The sequence below is a fragment of the Oncorhynchus nerka genome, unplaced genomic scaffold (genome assembly GCF_034236695.1).
Source record: "Oncorhynchus nerka isolate Pitt River unplaced genomic scaffold, Oner_Uvic_2.0 unplaced_scaffold_953, whole genome shotgun sequence".
Taxonomy (NCBI): domain Eukaryota; kingdom Metazoa; phylum Chordata; class Actinopteri; order Salmoniformes; family Salmonidae; genus Oncorhynchus; species Oncorhynchus nerka.
In genome coordinates, this window is record NW_027040360.1 from 132070 (window position 1) to 149264 (window position 17195).

At 45.1% G+C, this 17195-nt stretch overlaps 1 protein-coding gene across 1 annotated transcript in view; it reads left to right on the forward strand.

The window, feature by feature from the left end:
* The window catches only part of yap1 (Yes1 associated transcriptional regulator), a 97361-nt gene that overhangs the window by 16727 nt on the left and 63439 nt on the right, over positions 1-17195 (forward strand). Inside the window, exons 2-3 of the mRNA XM_065016608.1 lie at positions 1700-1818; positions 6056-6193. Of these exons, the coding sequence (XP_064872680.1) occupies positions 1700-1818; positions 6056-6193 (257 nt within the window). The remainder of the gene's footprint in view (positions 1-1699; positions 1819-6055; positions 6194-17195) is intronic.

Below are 17195 nucleotides of genomic sequence, written 5' to 3' on the forward strand. Positions count from 1 at the left end.
CTATAAACACCACATGGGATGTGTCGTTACCTCTAGCTATCTATAAACACCACGTGGGATGTGTCGTTACCTCTAGGTATCTATAAACACCACATGGGATGGGTCGTTACCTCTAGGTATCTATAAACACCACGTGGGATGGGTCGTTACCTCTAGCTATCTATAAACACCACATGGGATGGGTCGTTACCTCTTATCTATAAACACCACGTGGGATGGGTCGTTACCTCTTATCTATAAACACCACATGGGATGGGTCGTAACCTCTAGATATCTATAAACACCACGTGGGATGGGTCGTTACCTCTTATCTATAAACACCACATGGGATGGGTCGTTACCTCTAGCTATCTATAAACACCACATGGGATGGGTCGTTACCTCTAGGTATCTATAAACACCACGTGGGATGGGTCGTAACCTCTTATCTATAAACACCACGTGGGATGTGTCGTTACCTCTAGGTATCTATAAACACCACATGGGATGGGTCGTTACCTCTAGGTATCTATAAACAACACATGGGATGGGTCGTTACCTCTAGGTATCTATAAACACCACATGGGATGGGTCGTATCCTCTAGGTATCTATAAACACCACGTGGGATGGGTCGTTACCTCTAGGTATCTATAAACACCACCTGGGATGGGTCGTATCCTCTAGCTATCTATAAACACCACATGGGATGGGTCGTTACCTCTAGCTATCTATAAACACCACGTGGGATGTGTCGTTACCTCTAGGTATCTATAAACACCACATGGGATGGGTCGTTACCTCTAGGTATCTATAAACACCACGTGGGATGGGTCGTTACCTCTATCTATCTATAAACACCACATGGGATGGGTCGTTACCTCTAGGTATCTATAAACACCACCTGGGATGGGTCGTATCCTCTAGCTACCTATAAACACCACATGGGATGGGTCGTATCCTCTAGCTATCTATAAACACCACATGGGATGGGTCGTTACCTCTAGGTATCTATAAACACCACATGGGATGGGTCGTTACCTCTAGGTATCTATAAACACCACCTGGGATGGGTCGTATCCTCTAGGTATCTATAAACACCACGTGGGATGGGTCGTATCCTCTAGGTATCTATAAACACCACATGGGATGGGTCGTATCCTCTAGGTATCTATAAACACCACATGGGATGGGTCGTATCCTCTAGGTATCTATAAACACCATGTGGGATGGGTCATCCACTGATATAGACCATCATTTAGGCTACAGAGCTGTTCATGGTTTGAGGGCGTCTGCCACAGCCTCATAGGCTTCCATTATCTGGTCCAACCCGGCTTAAACTGGAACCTTTCCAGACATTTGTTGGAACTGTAAGTGACTCCTCATAAGTGACTCCTCATAAGTGACTCCTCATAAGTGACTTCTCATCAGTGACTCCTCATCAGTGACTCCTCATAAGTGACTATAAGTGACTCCTCATAAGTGACTCCTCATAAGTGACTCCTCATCAGTGACTCCTCATCAGTGACTCCTCATAAGTGACTCCTCATAAGTGACTCCTCATAAGTGACTCCTCATCAGTGACGGAGTCATAAGTGACTCCTCATAAGTGACTCCTCACACTAATTCCATGAAACTGACAGTAGAATTCTGCGAAGGCAAGGGAAGTTCATCATCAAACATGCTCATTTCGTTCAACTCTTCTCTTCTCTCTCTGTGCAGCCATCTGGACCAGTCGACCACCTGGCTGGACCCTCGTAAGGCCCTCCTACAGATGAACCAGGCCCCTCCCACCAGCCCTGTACCAGTCCAGCAACAGAACATCATGAGCCCCGCTAGTGGTCAGTACACGCTCACACACACTCGGACAGAAACTCACAGTCGGACACAGACTCACAGTCGGACACAGACTCACAGTCGGACACGGACTCACAGTCGGACACGGACTCACAGTCGGACACGGACTCACAGTCGGACACAGACTCACACAGTCGGACACAGACTCACACAGTCGGACACAGACTCACACAGTCGGACACAGACTCACACAGTCGGACACAGACTCACACAGTCGGACACAGACTCACACAGTCGGACACAGACTCACACAGTCGGACACAGACTCACACAGTCGGACACAGACTCACAGTCGGACACAGACTCACACAGTCGGACACAGACTCACAGTCGGACACAGACTCACACAGTCGGACACAGACTCACAGTCGGACACAGACTCACACAGTCGGACACAGACTCACACAGTCGGACACAGACTCACACAGTCGGACACAGACTCACAGTCGGACACAGACTCACACAGTCGGACACAGACTCACAGTCGGACACAGACTCACACAGTCGGACACAGACTCACACAGGCAGCCCTGTACCAGTCCAGCAGCAGTGCATCATGAGTCCCGATCAGTGTATTCATAGAGTTAAACTAAAGGTAATGGATTAGATCTCAGACCGCCTGAAGGGTTAGATCTCTGGAGGGGGGTGGGTGGGGTGTTGATGGTACATTAGGCCTGAAGGGTTAGATCTCTGGAGGGGGGTGGGTGGGGTGTTGATGGTACATTAGGCCTGAAGGGTTAGATCTCTGGAGGGGGGTGGGTGGGGTGTTGATGGTACATTAGGCTGGAAGATGCTACAAGGTGCTACTTTGTTAAATAACTATGGCTGTGGAGTCTTAAATAACTATGGCTGTGGAGTCTTAAATAACTATGGCTGTTCAGTCTTAAATAACTATGGCTGTTCAGTCTTAAATAACTATGGCTGTGGAGTCTTAAATAACTATGGCTGTTCAGTCTTAAATAACTATGGCTGTTCAGTCTTAAATAACTATGGCTGTTCAGTCTTAAATAACTATGGCTGTTCAGTCTTAAATAACTATGGCTGTTCAGTCTTAAATAACTATGGCTGTTCAGTCTTAAATAACTATGGCTGTTCAGTCCTAAATAACTATGGCTGTTCAGTCTTAAATAACTATGGCTGTGGAGTCTTAAATAACTATGGCTGTTCAGTCTTAAATAACTATGGCTGTGGAGTCTTAAATAACTATGGCTGTTCAGTCTTAAATAACTATGGCTGTTCAGTCTTAAATAACTATGGCTGTTCAGTCTTAAATAACTATGGCTGTTCAGTCTTAAATAACTATGGCTGTTCAGTCTTAAATAACTATGGCTGTTCAGTCTTAAATAACTATGGCTGTTCAGTCTTAAATAACTATGGCTGTTCAGTCTTAAATAACTATGGCTGTTCAGTCTTAAATAACTATGGCTGTTCAGTCTTAAATAACTATGGCTGTTCAGTCTTAAATAACTATGGCTGTTCAGTCTTAAATAACTATGGCTGTTCAGTCTTAAATAACTATGGCTGTTCAGTCTTAAATAACTATGGCTGTTCAGTCTTAAATAACTATGGCTGTTCAGTCTTAAATAACTATGGCTGTTCAGTCTTAAATAACTATGGCTGTTCAGTCTTAAATAACTATGGCTGTTCAGTCTTAAATAACTATGGCTGTTCAGTCTTAAATAACTATGGCTGTTCAGTCTTAAATAACTATGGCTGTTCAGTCTTAAATAACTATGGCTGTTCAGTCTTAAATAACTATGGCTGTTCAGTCTTAAATAACTATGGCTGTTCAGTCTTAAATAACTATGGCTGTTCAGTCTTAAATAACTATGGCTGTTCAGTCTTAAATAACTATGGCTGTTCAGTCTTAAATAACTATGGCTGTTCAGTCTTAAATAACTATGGCTGTTCAGTCTTAAATAACTATGGCTGTTCAGTCTTAAATAACTATGGCTGTTCAGTCTTAAATAACTATGGCTGTTCAGTCTTAAATAACTATGGCTGTTCAGTCTTAAATAACTATGGCTGTTCAGTCTTAAATAACTATGGCTGTTCAGTCTTAAATAACTATGGCTGTTCAGTCTTAAATAACTATGGCTGTTCAGTCTTAAATAACTATGGCTGTTCAGTCTTAAATAACTATGGCTGTTCAGTCTTAAATAACTATGGCTGTTCAGTCTTAAATAACTATGGCTGTTCAGTCTTAAATAACTATGGCTGTTCAGTCTTAAATAACTATGGCTGTTCAGTCTTAAATAACTATGGCTGTTCAGTCTTAAATAACTATGGCTGTGGAGTCTTACACTCTTAGAAATTATTCAGCTCCCCCTGTAGAAGAACCCTTTGAAGAACCCTTTTTGGTTTCCGGTAGAACTTTTTGGGTTCCAAGTAGAACCCTTTAGGGTTCCATGTAGAACCCTTTCTACTGAAGGTTCTACATGGAACCCTTTTGGAACCTTTTTTCCCTAAGAGTGTACCAAACCACATGGTTGATGGGGAACCATGAGCTATTATCATTTATTTTAACCTACTAGACAACAAAAAAAACACTCTAACCACTAGGCTACCTGCTCTAACCACTAGGCTACCTGCTCTAACCACTAGGCTACCTGCTCTAACCACTAGGCTACCACTAGGCTACCTGCTCTAACCACTAGGCTACCTGCTCTAACCACTAGGCTACCACTAGGCTACCTGCTCTAACCACTAGGCTACCACTAGGCTACCTGCTCTAACCACTAGGCTACTATGCTAGCCCGCACCTCTCCTAACCAGGTGTTCTACTCTGCTAGCCAGCACCTCTCCTAACCAGGTGTTCTACTCTGCTAGCCAGCACCTCTCCTAACCAGGTGTTCTACTCTGCTAGCCAGCACCTCTCCTAACCAGGTGTTCTACTCTGCTAGCCAGCACCTCTCCTAACCAGGTGTTCTACTCTGCTAGCCAGCACCTCTCCTAAACAGTTGTGTGTTTCTTTCGCCTCTAGCTGTATACCATATGTATCCTGTACATACAACTAATACAACTGTAAACTCATGTTAGTGAGCTGCCTCAGATAGTGTCCTGGTGAGCTTCTTCCCAGGTGGGGTTAGAGAGTTGGAACAATAATAGTTTTCAACATGTTTGTGCGTTGGTGATTGGCACGTTTATCTGTCGTCACTGGCAACCGCTACCAACCACGGCTATGGTTAGTACTTCAGAACAGGTTCTAGGTTTTTCTGTTAGTGGGTCCAATTGTTATTTTGACCTTCTATTCACCTACATCAGTATGACAGCACTCACAGAGCTTCTATTATTTTAACATCTCAACAGTGGTGGCTTTGTTCATATACTATATTCTATGGTCATTTAAATATCTATGGCTGTGGGCGGCAGGGTAGCCTAGTGGTTAGAGCGTTGGACTAGTAACCGGAAGGTTGCAAGTTCAAATCCCCGAGCTGACAAGGTACAAATCTGTCGTTCTGCCCCTGCCCCTTGAAAATAAGACTTTGTTCTTAACTGACTTGCCTAGTAAAATAAAGGTAAAATAAAATATATTTTGAAACAGATGTTTAACACACCCATCCGAATGACTTTCTGTTTCAGTCTTTATTGGTGCGTTTTCCTGTAACTAGCTGTTTCTGATCAGTATCATCCTGTGATGCAACCCTGCATCCACACACTGTATGTAACCTCCCTGTCCTCCCTAAGGTCCTCTCCCTGCATCCACACACTGTATGCCTGGGAACTTAGTCACTTTCCCCCTCCTCCCACGCACACCCTGCCTGTCCAGCTCCAGCCTAACCTCTCTGTCCTCTCTAAGGTCCTCTCCCTGCCTGTCCAGCTCCAGCCTAATCTCCCTGTCCTCTCTAAGGTCCCTCCCTGCCTGTCCAGCTCCAGCCTAACCTCCCTGTCCTCTCCCTGCCTGTCCAGCTCCAGCCTAATCTCCCTGTCCTCTCTAAGTTACTCTCCCTGCCTGTCCAGGTCCAGCCTAACCCCCCTGTCCTCTCCCTGCCTGTCCAGCTCCAGCCTAACCTCCCTGTCCTCTCTAAGGGCTTCTCCCTGCCTGTCCAGGTCCAGCCTAACCTCCCTGTCCTCTCTAAGGGCTTCTCCCTGCCTGTCCAGGTCCAGCCTAACCCCCCTGTCCTCTCTAAGGTACTCTCCCTGCCTGTCCAGGTCCAGCCTAACCCCCCTATCCTCTCCCTGCCTGTCCAGCTCCAGCCTAACCTCTCTGTCCTCTCTAAGGTCCTCTCCCTGACTGCTGGGAACAGGCCGTAACCTCAGAGGGAGAGGTCTACTACATCAACCACAAGAACAAAACCACCTCTTGGCTCGACCCGCGCCTCGACCCGCGCCTCGACCCGCGCCTCGACCCGCGCTACGGTGAGAAAACACTCACATCTCTCAATTCTGTAATGGTCACCTCTCAGCCTGTTAGGTAACACTTTACACATTGGTCGTATTCTTGTCAAGTAACACTGCTATTACTTTAATATTAACCTTTTGTTACATAGTAGTCCTTTAGTATTCCTTTAGTACTCCTTTAGTATTCCTTTAGTAGTCCTTTAGTATTCCTGTAGTACACCTTTAGTATTCCTTTAGTATTGATTTAGTAGTCCTTTAGTATTCCTTTAGTATTCATGTAGTACTCCTTTAGTATTCCTTTAGTATTCATTTAGTACTCCTTTAGTACTCCTTTAGTACTCCTTTAGTATTCCTTTAGTACTCCTTTAGTACTCCTTTAGTATTCCTTTAGTATTCCTTTAGTATTCCTTTAGTACTCCTCTAGTATTCCTTTAGTATTACTTTAGTACTCCTTTAGTACTCCTTTAGTATTCCTTTAGTACTCCTCTAGTATTCCTTTATTATTCCTTTAGTACTCGTTTAGTACTCCTCTAGTATTCCTTTAGTACTCGTTTAGTACTCGTTTAGTACTCCTCTAGTATTCCTTTAGTATTCCTTTAGTACTCGTTTAGTATTCCTTTAGTACTCCTTTAGTACTCCTCTAGTATTCCTTTAGTACTCGTTTAGTACTCGTTTAGTACTCCTCTAGTATTCCTTTAGTACTCCTTTAGTACTCATTTAGTACTCCTCTAGTATTCCTTTAGTATTCCTTTAGTACTCGTTTAGTAGTCCTTTAGTATTCCTTTAGTACTCCTTTAGTATTACTTTAGTACTCCTTTAGTATTCCTTTAGTATTCATTTAGTACTCCTTTAGTATTCCTTTAGTATTCATTTAGTACTCCTTTAGTACTCCTTTAGTACTCCTTTAGTATTCCTTTAGTATTCCTTTAGTACTCCTTTAGTATTCATTTAGTATTCCTTTAGTATTCCTTTAGTACTCCTTTAGTATTCCTTTAGTACTCCTCTAGTATTCCTTTAGTACTACTTTAGTACTACTTTAGTATTAACCTTTTGTTACATAGTATTCCTTTAGTATTCCTTTAGTACTCCTTTAATACTCCTTTAGTACTACTTTAGTATTAACCCTTTGTTACATAGTACTCCTTTAGTACTCCTTTAGTACTCCTTTAGTATTCCCTTAGTACTCATTTAGTACTCCTTTAGTACTCCTTTAGTACTACTTTAGTATTAACCTTTTGTTACATAGTATTCCTTTAGTACTCCTTTAGTATTACTTTAGTACTCCTTTAGTATTCCTTTAGTACTCCTTTAGTATTCCTTTAGTATTCATTTAGTACTCCTTTAGTACTCCTTTAGTACTCCTTTAGTATTCCTTTAATACTCCTTTAGTATTCATTTAGTATTCCTTTAGTATTCCTTTAGTACTCCTTTAGTATTCCTTTAGTACTCCTCTAGTATTCCTTTAGTACTCCTTTAGTACTCCTTTAGTATTCCTTTAGTACTCCTCTAGTATTCCTTTAGTACTCGTTTAGTACTCCTCTAGTATTCCTTTAGTATTCCTTTAGTACTCGTTTAGTACTCCTCTAGTATTCCTTTAGTATTCCTTTAGTACTCGTTTAGTACTCCTCTAGTATTCCTTTAGTATTCCTTTAGTACTCGTTTAGTATTCCTCTAGTATTCCTTTAGTACTCGTTTAGTATTCCTTTATTATTCCTTTAGTACTACTTTAGTATTAACCTTTTGTTACATAGTATTCCTTTAGTACTCCTTTAGTATTCCTTTAGTACTCCTTTAGTACTCCTTTAGTACTACTTTTGTATTAACCTTTTGTTACATAGTATTCTTTTAGTATTCCTTTAGTATTAACCCTTTGTTACATAGTACTCCTTTAGTACTCCTTTAGTACTCCTTTAGTATTCCTTTAGTACTCCTTTAGTACTCCTTTAGTACTACTTTAGTATTAACCTTTTGTTACATAGTATTCCTTTAGTACTCCTTTAGTACTACTTTAGTACTACTTTAGTATTAACCTTTTGTTACATAGTATTCCTTTAGTACTCCTTTAGTACTCCTTTAGTACTCCTTTAGTATTAACCTTTTGTTACATAGTATTCCTTTAGTATTCCTTTAGTATTCCTTTAGTACTCCTTTAGTATTCCTTTAGTACTCCTTTAGTATTCCTTTAGTACTCCTTTAGTACTCCTTTAGTACTCCTTTTGTATTCACGCTGGACACAACCATGATTAAACTCACTTTAATTCAATAGCCAGTCACAGTTCATTTCCCTGTGAGACCATATCGTTCTGCCTGCAGTGACTAGTCAGACTATGACATCATCTTTCTAACCACATGTCAACATCCCCTCTTGGCCCACTGCTACTGCACGGCTTCACGGAGTCTGGGAGAGCAGCAGCAACAACAACACGTTTTTACAGGGCCCCTTAAGCAATCTTCCAGTCATTTCCAATTGATTCACTGTATTGAAAGTCGTTGGGAGGAGTTTGGACAGCACACACAGCTCTCCGTATAGTCCAGAACTCAGACTGCGGCTACGTTTTAGTATTTAAGTGTTAGGCCTAGTCGTTAGCCATTTCAGTGTTTGAGCAAGAGCTGAGTTAGCCCTTAGCTAATCCTTGGGGCTGACTTAATGTGTGTGTGGTTGAAAGTGCTGCAGCCTCTGGTGGCCTGGTGAGCTGTGGTGTGGGGCGTTCTCTCCAGCCATGGGATTTAGCTATATGGCGACAGTCACAGGAACGTGGGTTGCTGCTCAGTAGAGGTTGACACAGGAAGAGAACCACCTTCGGGTCGCGTGGGGTCGCGTGTGATTCTGGTTATAGTTCTCGAGTCAAGTTTGGGACAGGATGGGACAGGATATGACAGGATTAACAGTCCACAGGAAGGCAGTACAGGAATACTTATCAACATAGTTGTTTTGGGGTTGAAATATGTCGTGTAGAGCATTTAATTAAGAAAACAGTTGTGTAGGGTTTTTAAAAAATAAAACAAAATGAACGGTCATTCCCCCCCTTCGCCCCATCTGTTGGCTCATTCTTGTGCCTCGCTCCAGTTGTAGGCAGTCACTAGGCTACCTCAGACACCAACAGACGTCAGTGGGCTAAATGATTAAGCCTTCAATAGAGGATGTTGCAACAACTCGTCTCAGCCAAGGAGCCGTTAGCATAGCTTCATGTGATGGAGTTGTCTTTGACAACGAAGGAACCAAGTACATGAGGGTCAAGGGACACGAGGCCTGCTTGTGGCATAGCTGCTCTACTCCTAACAACTTTAACATCAAACACAAGTGTTTAACTTGTGCTTGAAACCTTAACTAAACCCGTCTGAGGTGAAGAGTGAAATGAACATAGATTTACTTATGCAGTACTGCCACTTACATTCATGTTGTCAATGTTCATATGTGCTCAGGGGTCAGGGGTCAGCTGTAGACTACAGTTTAATGTGCTCAGGGGTCAGGGGTCAGCGGTAGACTACAGTGTAATGTGCTCAGGGGTCAGGGGTCAGCGGTAGACTACAGTGTAATGTGCTCAGGGGTCAGCTGTAGACTACAGTTTAATGTGCTCAGGGGTCAGGGGTCAGCTGTAGACTACAGTGTAATGTGCTCAGGGGTCAGGGGTCAGCTGTAGACTACAGTTTAATGTGCTCAGGGGTCAGGGGTCAGCTGTAGACTACAGTGTAATGTGCTCAGGGGTCAGGGGTCAGCTGTAGACTACAGTGTAATGTGCTCAGGGGTCAGCGGTAGACTACAGTTTAATGTGCTCAGGGGTCAGCTGTAGACTACAGTTTAATGTGCTCAGGGGTCAGCTGTAGACTACAGTTTAATGTGCTCAGGGGTCAGCTGTAGACTACAGTTTAATGTGCTCAGGGGTCAGCGGTAGACTACAGTTTAATGTGCTCAGGGGTCAGCTGTAGACTACAGTTTAATGTGCTCAGGGGTCAGCTGTAGACTACAGTTTAATGTGCTCAGGGGTCAGCGGTAGACTACAGTTTAATGTGCTCAGGGGTCAGCTGTAGACTACAGTTTAATGTGCTCAGGGGCTCAGACTACAGTTTAATGTGCTCAGGGGTCAGCTGTAGACTACAGTTTAATGTGCTCAGGGGTCAGCTGTAGACTACAGTTTAATGTGCTCAGGGGTCAGCTGTAGACTACAGTTTAATGTGCTCAGGGGTCAGCTGTAGACTACAGTTTAATGTGCTCAGGGGTCAGCTGTAGACTACAGTTTAATGTGCTCAGGGGGGGTCAGCTGTAGACTACAGTTTAATGTGCTCAGGGGTCAGCTGTAGACTACAGTTTAATGTGCTCAGGGGTCAGGGGTCAGCTGTAGACTACAGTTTAATGTGCTCAGGGGTCAGCTGTAGACTACAGTTTAATGTGCTCAGGGGTCAGACTACAGTTTAAGACTCAGGGTCAGTTTAAGTTTGTGCTCAGGGGTCAGCTGTAGACTACAGTTTAATGTGCTCAGGGTCAGCGGTAGACTACAGTTTAATGTGCTCAGGGGTCAGCGGTAGACTACAGTTTAATGTGCTCAGGGGTCAGCTGTAGACTACAGTTTAATGTGCTCAGGGGTCAGCTGTAGACTACAGTTTAATGTGCTCAGGGGTCAGGGGTCAGCTGTAGACTACAGTTTAATGAGCTCAGGGGTCAGCTGTAGACTACAGTTTAATGTGCTCAGGGGTCAGGGGTCAGCTGTAGACTACAGTTTAATGTGCTCTGAGGTCAGCTGTAGACTACAGTTTAATGTGCTCAGGGTGACTCAGTTTAATGTGCTCAGGGTCAGCTGTAGACTACAGTTTAATGTGCTCAGGGGTCAGCTGTAGACTACAGTTTAATGAGCTCAGGGGTCAGGGGTCAGCTGTAGACTACAGTTTAATGAGCTCAGGGGTCAGCTGTAGACTACAGTTTAATGTGCTCAGGGGTCAGGGGTCAGCTGTAGACTACAGTTTAATGTGCTCTGAGGTCAGCTGTAGACTACAGTTTAATGTGCTCAGGGGTCAGCTGTAGACTACAGTTTAATGTGCTCAGGGGTCAGCTGTAGACTACAGTTTATGTGCTCAGGGGTCAGCTGTAGACTACAGTGTAATGTGCTCAGGGGTCAGCTGTAGACTACAGTTTAATGTGCTCAGGGTCAGCTGTAGACTACAGTTTAATGTGCTCAGGGGTCAGCTGTAGACTACAGTTTAATGTGCTCAGGGGTCAGCTGTAGACTACAGTTTAATGTGCTCAGGGGTCAGCTGTAGACTACAGTTTAATGTGCTCAGGGGTCAGCTGTAGACTACAGTTTAATGTGCTCTGGGGTCAGCTGTAGACTACAGTTTAATGTGCTCAGGGGTCAGCTGTAGACTACAGTGTAGTGTGCTCTGAGGTCAGCTGTAGACTACAGTTTAGTGTGCTCAGGGGTCAGCTGTAGACTACAGTTTAGTGTGCTCAGGGGTCAGCTGTAGACTACAGTTTAATGTGCTCAGAGGTCAGGGGTCAGCTGTAGACTACAGTTTAATGTGCTCAGGGGTCAGGGGTCAGCTGTAGACTACAGTTTAATGTGCTCAGGGGTCAGCTGTAGACTACAGTTTAATGTGCTCAGGGGTCAGCTGTAGACTACAGTTTAATGTGCTCAGGGGTCAGCTGTAGACTACAGTTTAATGTGCTCAGGGGTCAGCTGTAGACTACAGTTTAATGTGCTCAGGGGTCAGCGGTAGACTACAGTTTAATGTGCTCAGGGGTCAGCTGTAGACTACAGTTTAATGTGCTCAGGGGTCAGCTGTAGACTACAGTTTAATGTGCTCAGGGGTCAGCGGTAGACTACAGTTTAATGTGCTCAGGGGTCAGGGGTCAGCTGTAGACTACAGTTTAATGAGCTCAGGGGTCAGCTGTAGACTACAGTTTAATGTGCTCAGGGGTCAGGGGTCAGCTGTAGACTACAGTTTAATGTGCTCTGAGGTCAGCTGTAGACTACAGTTTAATGTGCTCAGGGGTCAGCGGTAGACTACAGTTTAATGTGCTCAGGGGTCAGCTGTAGACTACAGTTTAATGTGCTCAGGGGTCAGCTGTAGACTACAGTTTAATGTGCTCAGGGGTCAGCGGTAGACTACAGTTTAATGTGCTCAGGGGTCAGCGGTAGACTACAGTTTAATGTGCTCAGGGGTCAGCTGTAGACTACAGTTTAATGTGCTCAGGGGTCAGCTGTAGACTACAGTTTAATGTGCTCAGGGGTCAGGGGTCAGCTGTAGACTACAGTTTAATGAGCTCAGGGGTCAGCTGTAGACTACAGTTTAATGTGCTCAGGGGTCAGGGGTCAGCTGTAGACTACAGTTTAATGTGCTCTGAGGTCAGCTGTAGACTACAGTTTAATGTGCTCAGGGGTCAGCTGTAGACTACAGTTTAATGTGCTCAGGGGTCAGCTGTAGACTACAGTTTAATGTGCTCAGGGGTCAGCTGTAGACTACAGTTTAATGAGCTCAGGGGTCAGGGGTCAGCTGTAGACTACAGTTTAATGAGCTCAGGGGTCAGCTGTAGACTACAGTTTAATGTGCTCAGGGGTCAGCTGTAGACTACAGTTTAATGTGCTCAGGGGTCAGCTGTAGACTACAGTTTAATGTGCTCAGGGGTCAGCTGTAGACTACAGTGTAGTGTGCTCAGGGGTCAGCTGTAGACTACAGTTTAATGTGCTCAGGGGTCAGCTGTAGACTACAGTTTAATGTGCTCAGGGGTCAGCTGTAGACTACAGTTTAATGTGCTCAGGGGTCAGCTGTAGACTACAGTTTAATGTGCTCTGGGGTCAGCTGTAGACTACAGTTTAATGTGCTCAGGGGTCAGCTGTAGACTACAGTTTAATGTGCTCTGGGGTCAGCTGTAGACTACAGTTTAATGTGCTCAGGGGTCAGCTGTAGACTACAGTGTAGTGTGCTCTGAGGTCAGCTGTAGACTACAGTTTAGTGTGCTCAGGGGTCAGCTGTAGACTACAGTTTAGTGTGCTCAGGGGTCAGCTGTAGACTACAGTGTAGTGTGCTCTGAGGTCAGTTGTAGACTACAGTGTAGTGTGCTCAGGGGTCAGCTGTAGACTACAGTGTAGTGTGCTCAGGGGTCAGCTGTAGACTACAGTGTAATGTGCTCAGGGGTCAGCTGTAGACTACAGTTTAATGTGCTCAGGGGTCAGCTGTAGACTACAGTTTAATGTGCTCATGGGTCAGCTGTAGACTACAGTTTAATGTGCTCAGGGGTCAGCTGTAGACTAGACTACCGTTTAATGTGCTCAGGGGTCAGCTGTAGACTAGACTACCGTTTAATGTGCTCAGGGGTCAGCTGTAGACTAGACTACCGTTTAGTGTGCTCAGGGGTCAGCTGTAGACTAGACTACCGTTTAATGTGCTCAGGGGTCAGCTGTAGACTACAGTGTAATGTGCTCAGGGGTCAGCTGTAGACTACAGTTTAATGTGCTCAGGGGTCAGCTGTAGACTACAGTTTAATGTGCTCAGGGGTCAGCTGTAGACTACAGTTTAATGTGCTCAGGGGTCAGCTGTAGACTACAGTGTAGTGTGCTCTGAGGTCAGCTGTAGACGACAGTTTTATGTGCTCAGGGGTCAGCTAAGACTACAGTGTAATGTGCTCAGGGGTCAGCTGTAGACTACAGTGTAATGTGCTCAGGGGTCAGCTGTAGACTACAGTTTAATGTGCTCAGGGGTCAGCTGTAGACTACAGTGTAATGTGCTCAGGGGTCAGCTGTAGACTACAGTTTAATGTGCTCAGGGGTCAGCTGTAGACTACAGTTTAATGTGCTCAGAGGTCAGCTGTAGACTACAGTGTAATGTGCTCAGGGGTCAGCTGTAGACTACAGTTTAATGTGCTCAGAGGTCAGCTGTAGACTAGTGTAATGTGCTCAGGGGTCAGCTGTAGACTACAGTTTAATGTGCTCAGGGGTCAGCTGTAGACTACAGTTTAATGTGCTCAGGGGTCAGCTGTAGACTACAGTTTAATGTGCTCAGGGGTCAGCTGTAGACCACAGTTTAATGTGCTCAGGGGTCAGCTGTAGACTACAGTGTAATGTGCTCAGGGGTCAGCTGTAGACTACAGTTTAATGTGCTCAGAGGTCAGCTGTAGACTAGTGTAATGTGCTCAGGGGTCAGCTGTAGACTACAGTGTAGTGTGCTCTGAGGTCAGTTGTAGACTACAGTGTAGTGTGCTCAGGGGTCAGCTGTAGACTACAGTGTAGTGTGCTCAGGGGTCAGCTGTAGACTACAGTGTAATGTGCTCAGGGGTCAGCTGTAGACTACAGTTTAATGTGCTCAGGGGTCAGCTGTAGACTACAGTTTAATGTGCTCAGGGGTCAGCTGTAGACTACAGTTTAATGTGCTCTGGGGTCAGCTGTAGACTACAGTTTAATGTGCTCAGGGGTCAGCTGTAGACTACAGTTTAATGTGCTCTGGGGTCAGCTGTAGACTACAGTTTAATGTGCTCAGGGGTCAGCTGTAGACTACAGTGTAGTGTGCTCTGAGGTCAGCTGTAGACTACAGTTTAGTGTGCTCAGGGGTCAGCTGTAGACTACAGTTTAGTGTGCTCAGGGGTCAGCTGTAGACTACAGTGTAGTGTGCTCTGAGGTCAGTTGTAGACTACAGTGTAGTGTGCTCAGGGGTCAGCTGTAGACTACAGTGTAGTGTGCTCAGGGGTCAGCTGTAGACTACAGTGTAATGTGCTCAGGGGTCAGCTGTAGACTACAGTTTAATGTGCTCAGGGGTCAGCTGTAGACTACAGTTTAATGTGCTCATGGGTCAGCTGTAGACTACAGTTTAATGTGCTCAGGGGTCAGCTGTAGACTAGACTACCGTTTAATGTGCTCAGGGGTCAGCTGTAGACTAGACTACCGTTTAATGTGCTCAGGGGTCAGCTGTAGACTAGACTACCGTTTAGTGTGCTCAGGGGTCAGCTGTAGACTAGACTACCGTTTAATGTGCTCAGGGGTCAGCTGTAGACTACAGTTTAATGTGCTCAGGGGTCAGGGGTCAGCTGTAGACTACAGTTTAATGTGCTCTGAGGTCAGCTGTAGACTACAGTGTAATGTGCTCAGGGGTCAGCTGTAGACTACAGTTTAATGTGCTCAGGGGTCAGCTGTAGACTACAGTTTAATGTGCTCAGGGGTCAGCTGTAGACTACAGTTTAATGTGCTCAGGGGTCAGCTGTAGACTACAGTGTAGTGTGCTCAGGGGTCAGCTGTAGACTACAGTTTAATGTGCTCAGGGGTCAGCTGTAGACTACAGTGTAGTGTGCTCTGAGGTCAGCTGTAGACGACAGTTTTATGTGCTCAGGGGTCAGCTAAGACTACAGTGTAATGTGCTCAGGGGTCAGCTGTAGACTACAGTGTAATGTGCTCAGGGGTCAGCTGTAGACTACAGTTTAATGTGCTCAGGGGTCAGCTGTAGACTACAGTGTAATGTGCTCAGGGGTCAGCTGTAGACTACAGTTTAATGTGCTCAGGGGTCAGCTGTAGACTACAGTTTAATGTGCTCAGAGGTCAGCTGTAGACTACAGTGTAATGTGCTCAGGGGTCAGCTGTAGACTACAGTTTAATGTGCTCAGAGGTCAGCTGTAGACTAGTGTAATGTGCTCAGGGGTCAGCTGTAGACTACAGTTTAATGTGCTCAGGGGTCAGCTGTAGACTACAGTTTAATGTGCTCAGGGGTCAGCTGTAGACTACAGTTTAATGTGCTCAGGGGTCAGCTGTAGACCACAGTTTAATGTGCTCAGGGGTCAGCTGTAGACTACAGTGTAATGTGCTCAGGGGTCAGCTGTAGACTACAGTTTAATGTGCTCAGAGGTCAGCTGTAGACTAGTGTAATGTGCTCAGGGGTCAGCTGTAGACTACAGTTTAATGTGCTCAGGGGTCAGCTGTAGACTACAGTTTAATGTGCTCAGGGGTCAGCTGTAGACTACAGTTTAATGTGCTCAGGGGTCAGCTGTAGACTACAGTTTAATGTGCTGCGAGGTCAGCTGTAGACTACAGTTTAATGTGCTCAGGGGTCAGCTGTAGACTACAGTTTAATGTGTTCAGGGGTCAGCTGTAGACCACAGTTTAATGTGCTCAGGGGTCAGCTGTAGACTACAGTGTAATGTGCTCAGGGGTCAGGGGTCAGCTGTAGACTACAGTTTAATGTGCTCAGAGGTCAGCTGTAGACTACAGTTTAATGTGCTCAGAGGTCAGGGGTCAGCTGTAGACCACAGTTTAATGTGCTCAGAGGTCAGCTGTAGACTACAGTTTAATGTGCTCAGAGGTCAGGGGTCAGCTGTAGACTACAGTTTAATGTGCTCAGGGGTCAGGGGTCAGCTGTAGACTACAGTTTAATGTGCTCAGGGGTCAGCTGTAGACTACAGTTTAATGTGCTCAGGGGTCAGCTGTAGACTACAGTTTAATGTGCTCAGAGGTCAGCTGTAGACTACAGTGTAATGTGCTCAGGGGTCAGCTGTAGACTACAGTTTAATGTGCTCAGGGGTCAGCTGTAGACTACAGTTTAATGTGCTCAGGGGTCAGCTGTAGACTACAGTTTAATGTGCTCAGGGGTCAGCTGTAGACTACAGTTTAATGTGCTCAGGGGTCAGCTGTAGACTACAGTTTAATGTGCTCAGGGGTCAGGGGTCAGCTGTAGACTACAGTGTAATGTGCTCAGGGGTCAGCTGTAGACTACAGTGTAATGTGCTCAGGGGTCAGCTGTAGACTACAGTGTAATGTGCTCAGGGGTCAGCTGTAGACTACAGTTTAATGTGCTCAGGGGTCAGCTGTAGACTACAGTTTAATGTGCTCAGGGGTCAGCTGTAGACTACAGTGTAATGTGCTCAGGGGTCAGCTGTAGACTACAGTGTAATGTGCTCAGGGGTCAGCTGTAGACTACAGTTTAATGTGCTCAGGGGTCAGCTGTAGACTACAGTGTAGTGTGCTCAGGGGTCAGCTGTAGACTACAGTTTAATGTGCTCAGGGGTCAGCTGTAGACTACAGTTTAATGTGCTCAGGGGTCAGCTGTAGAC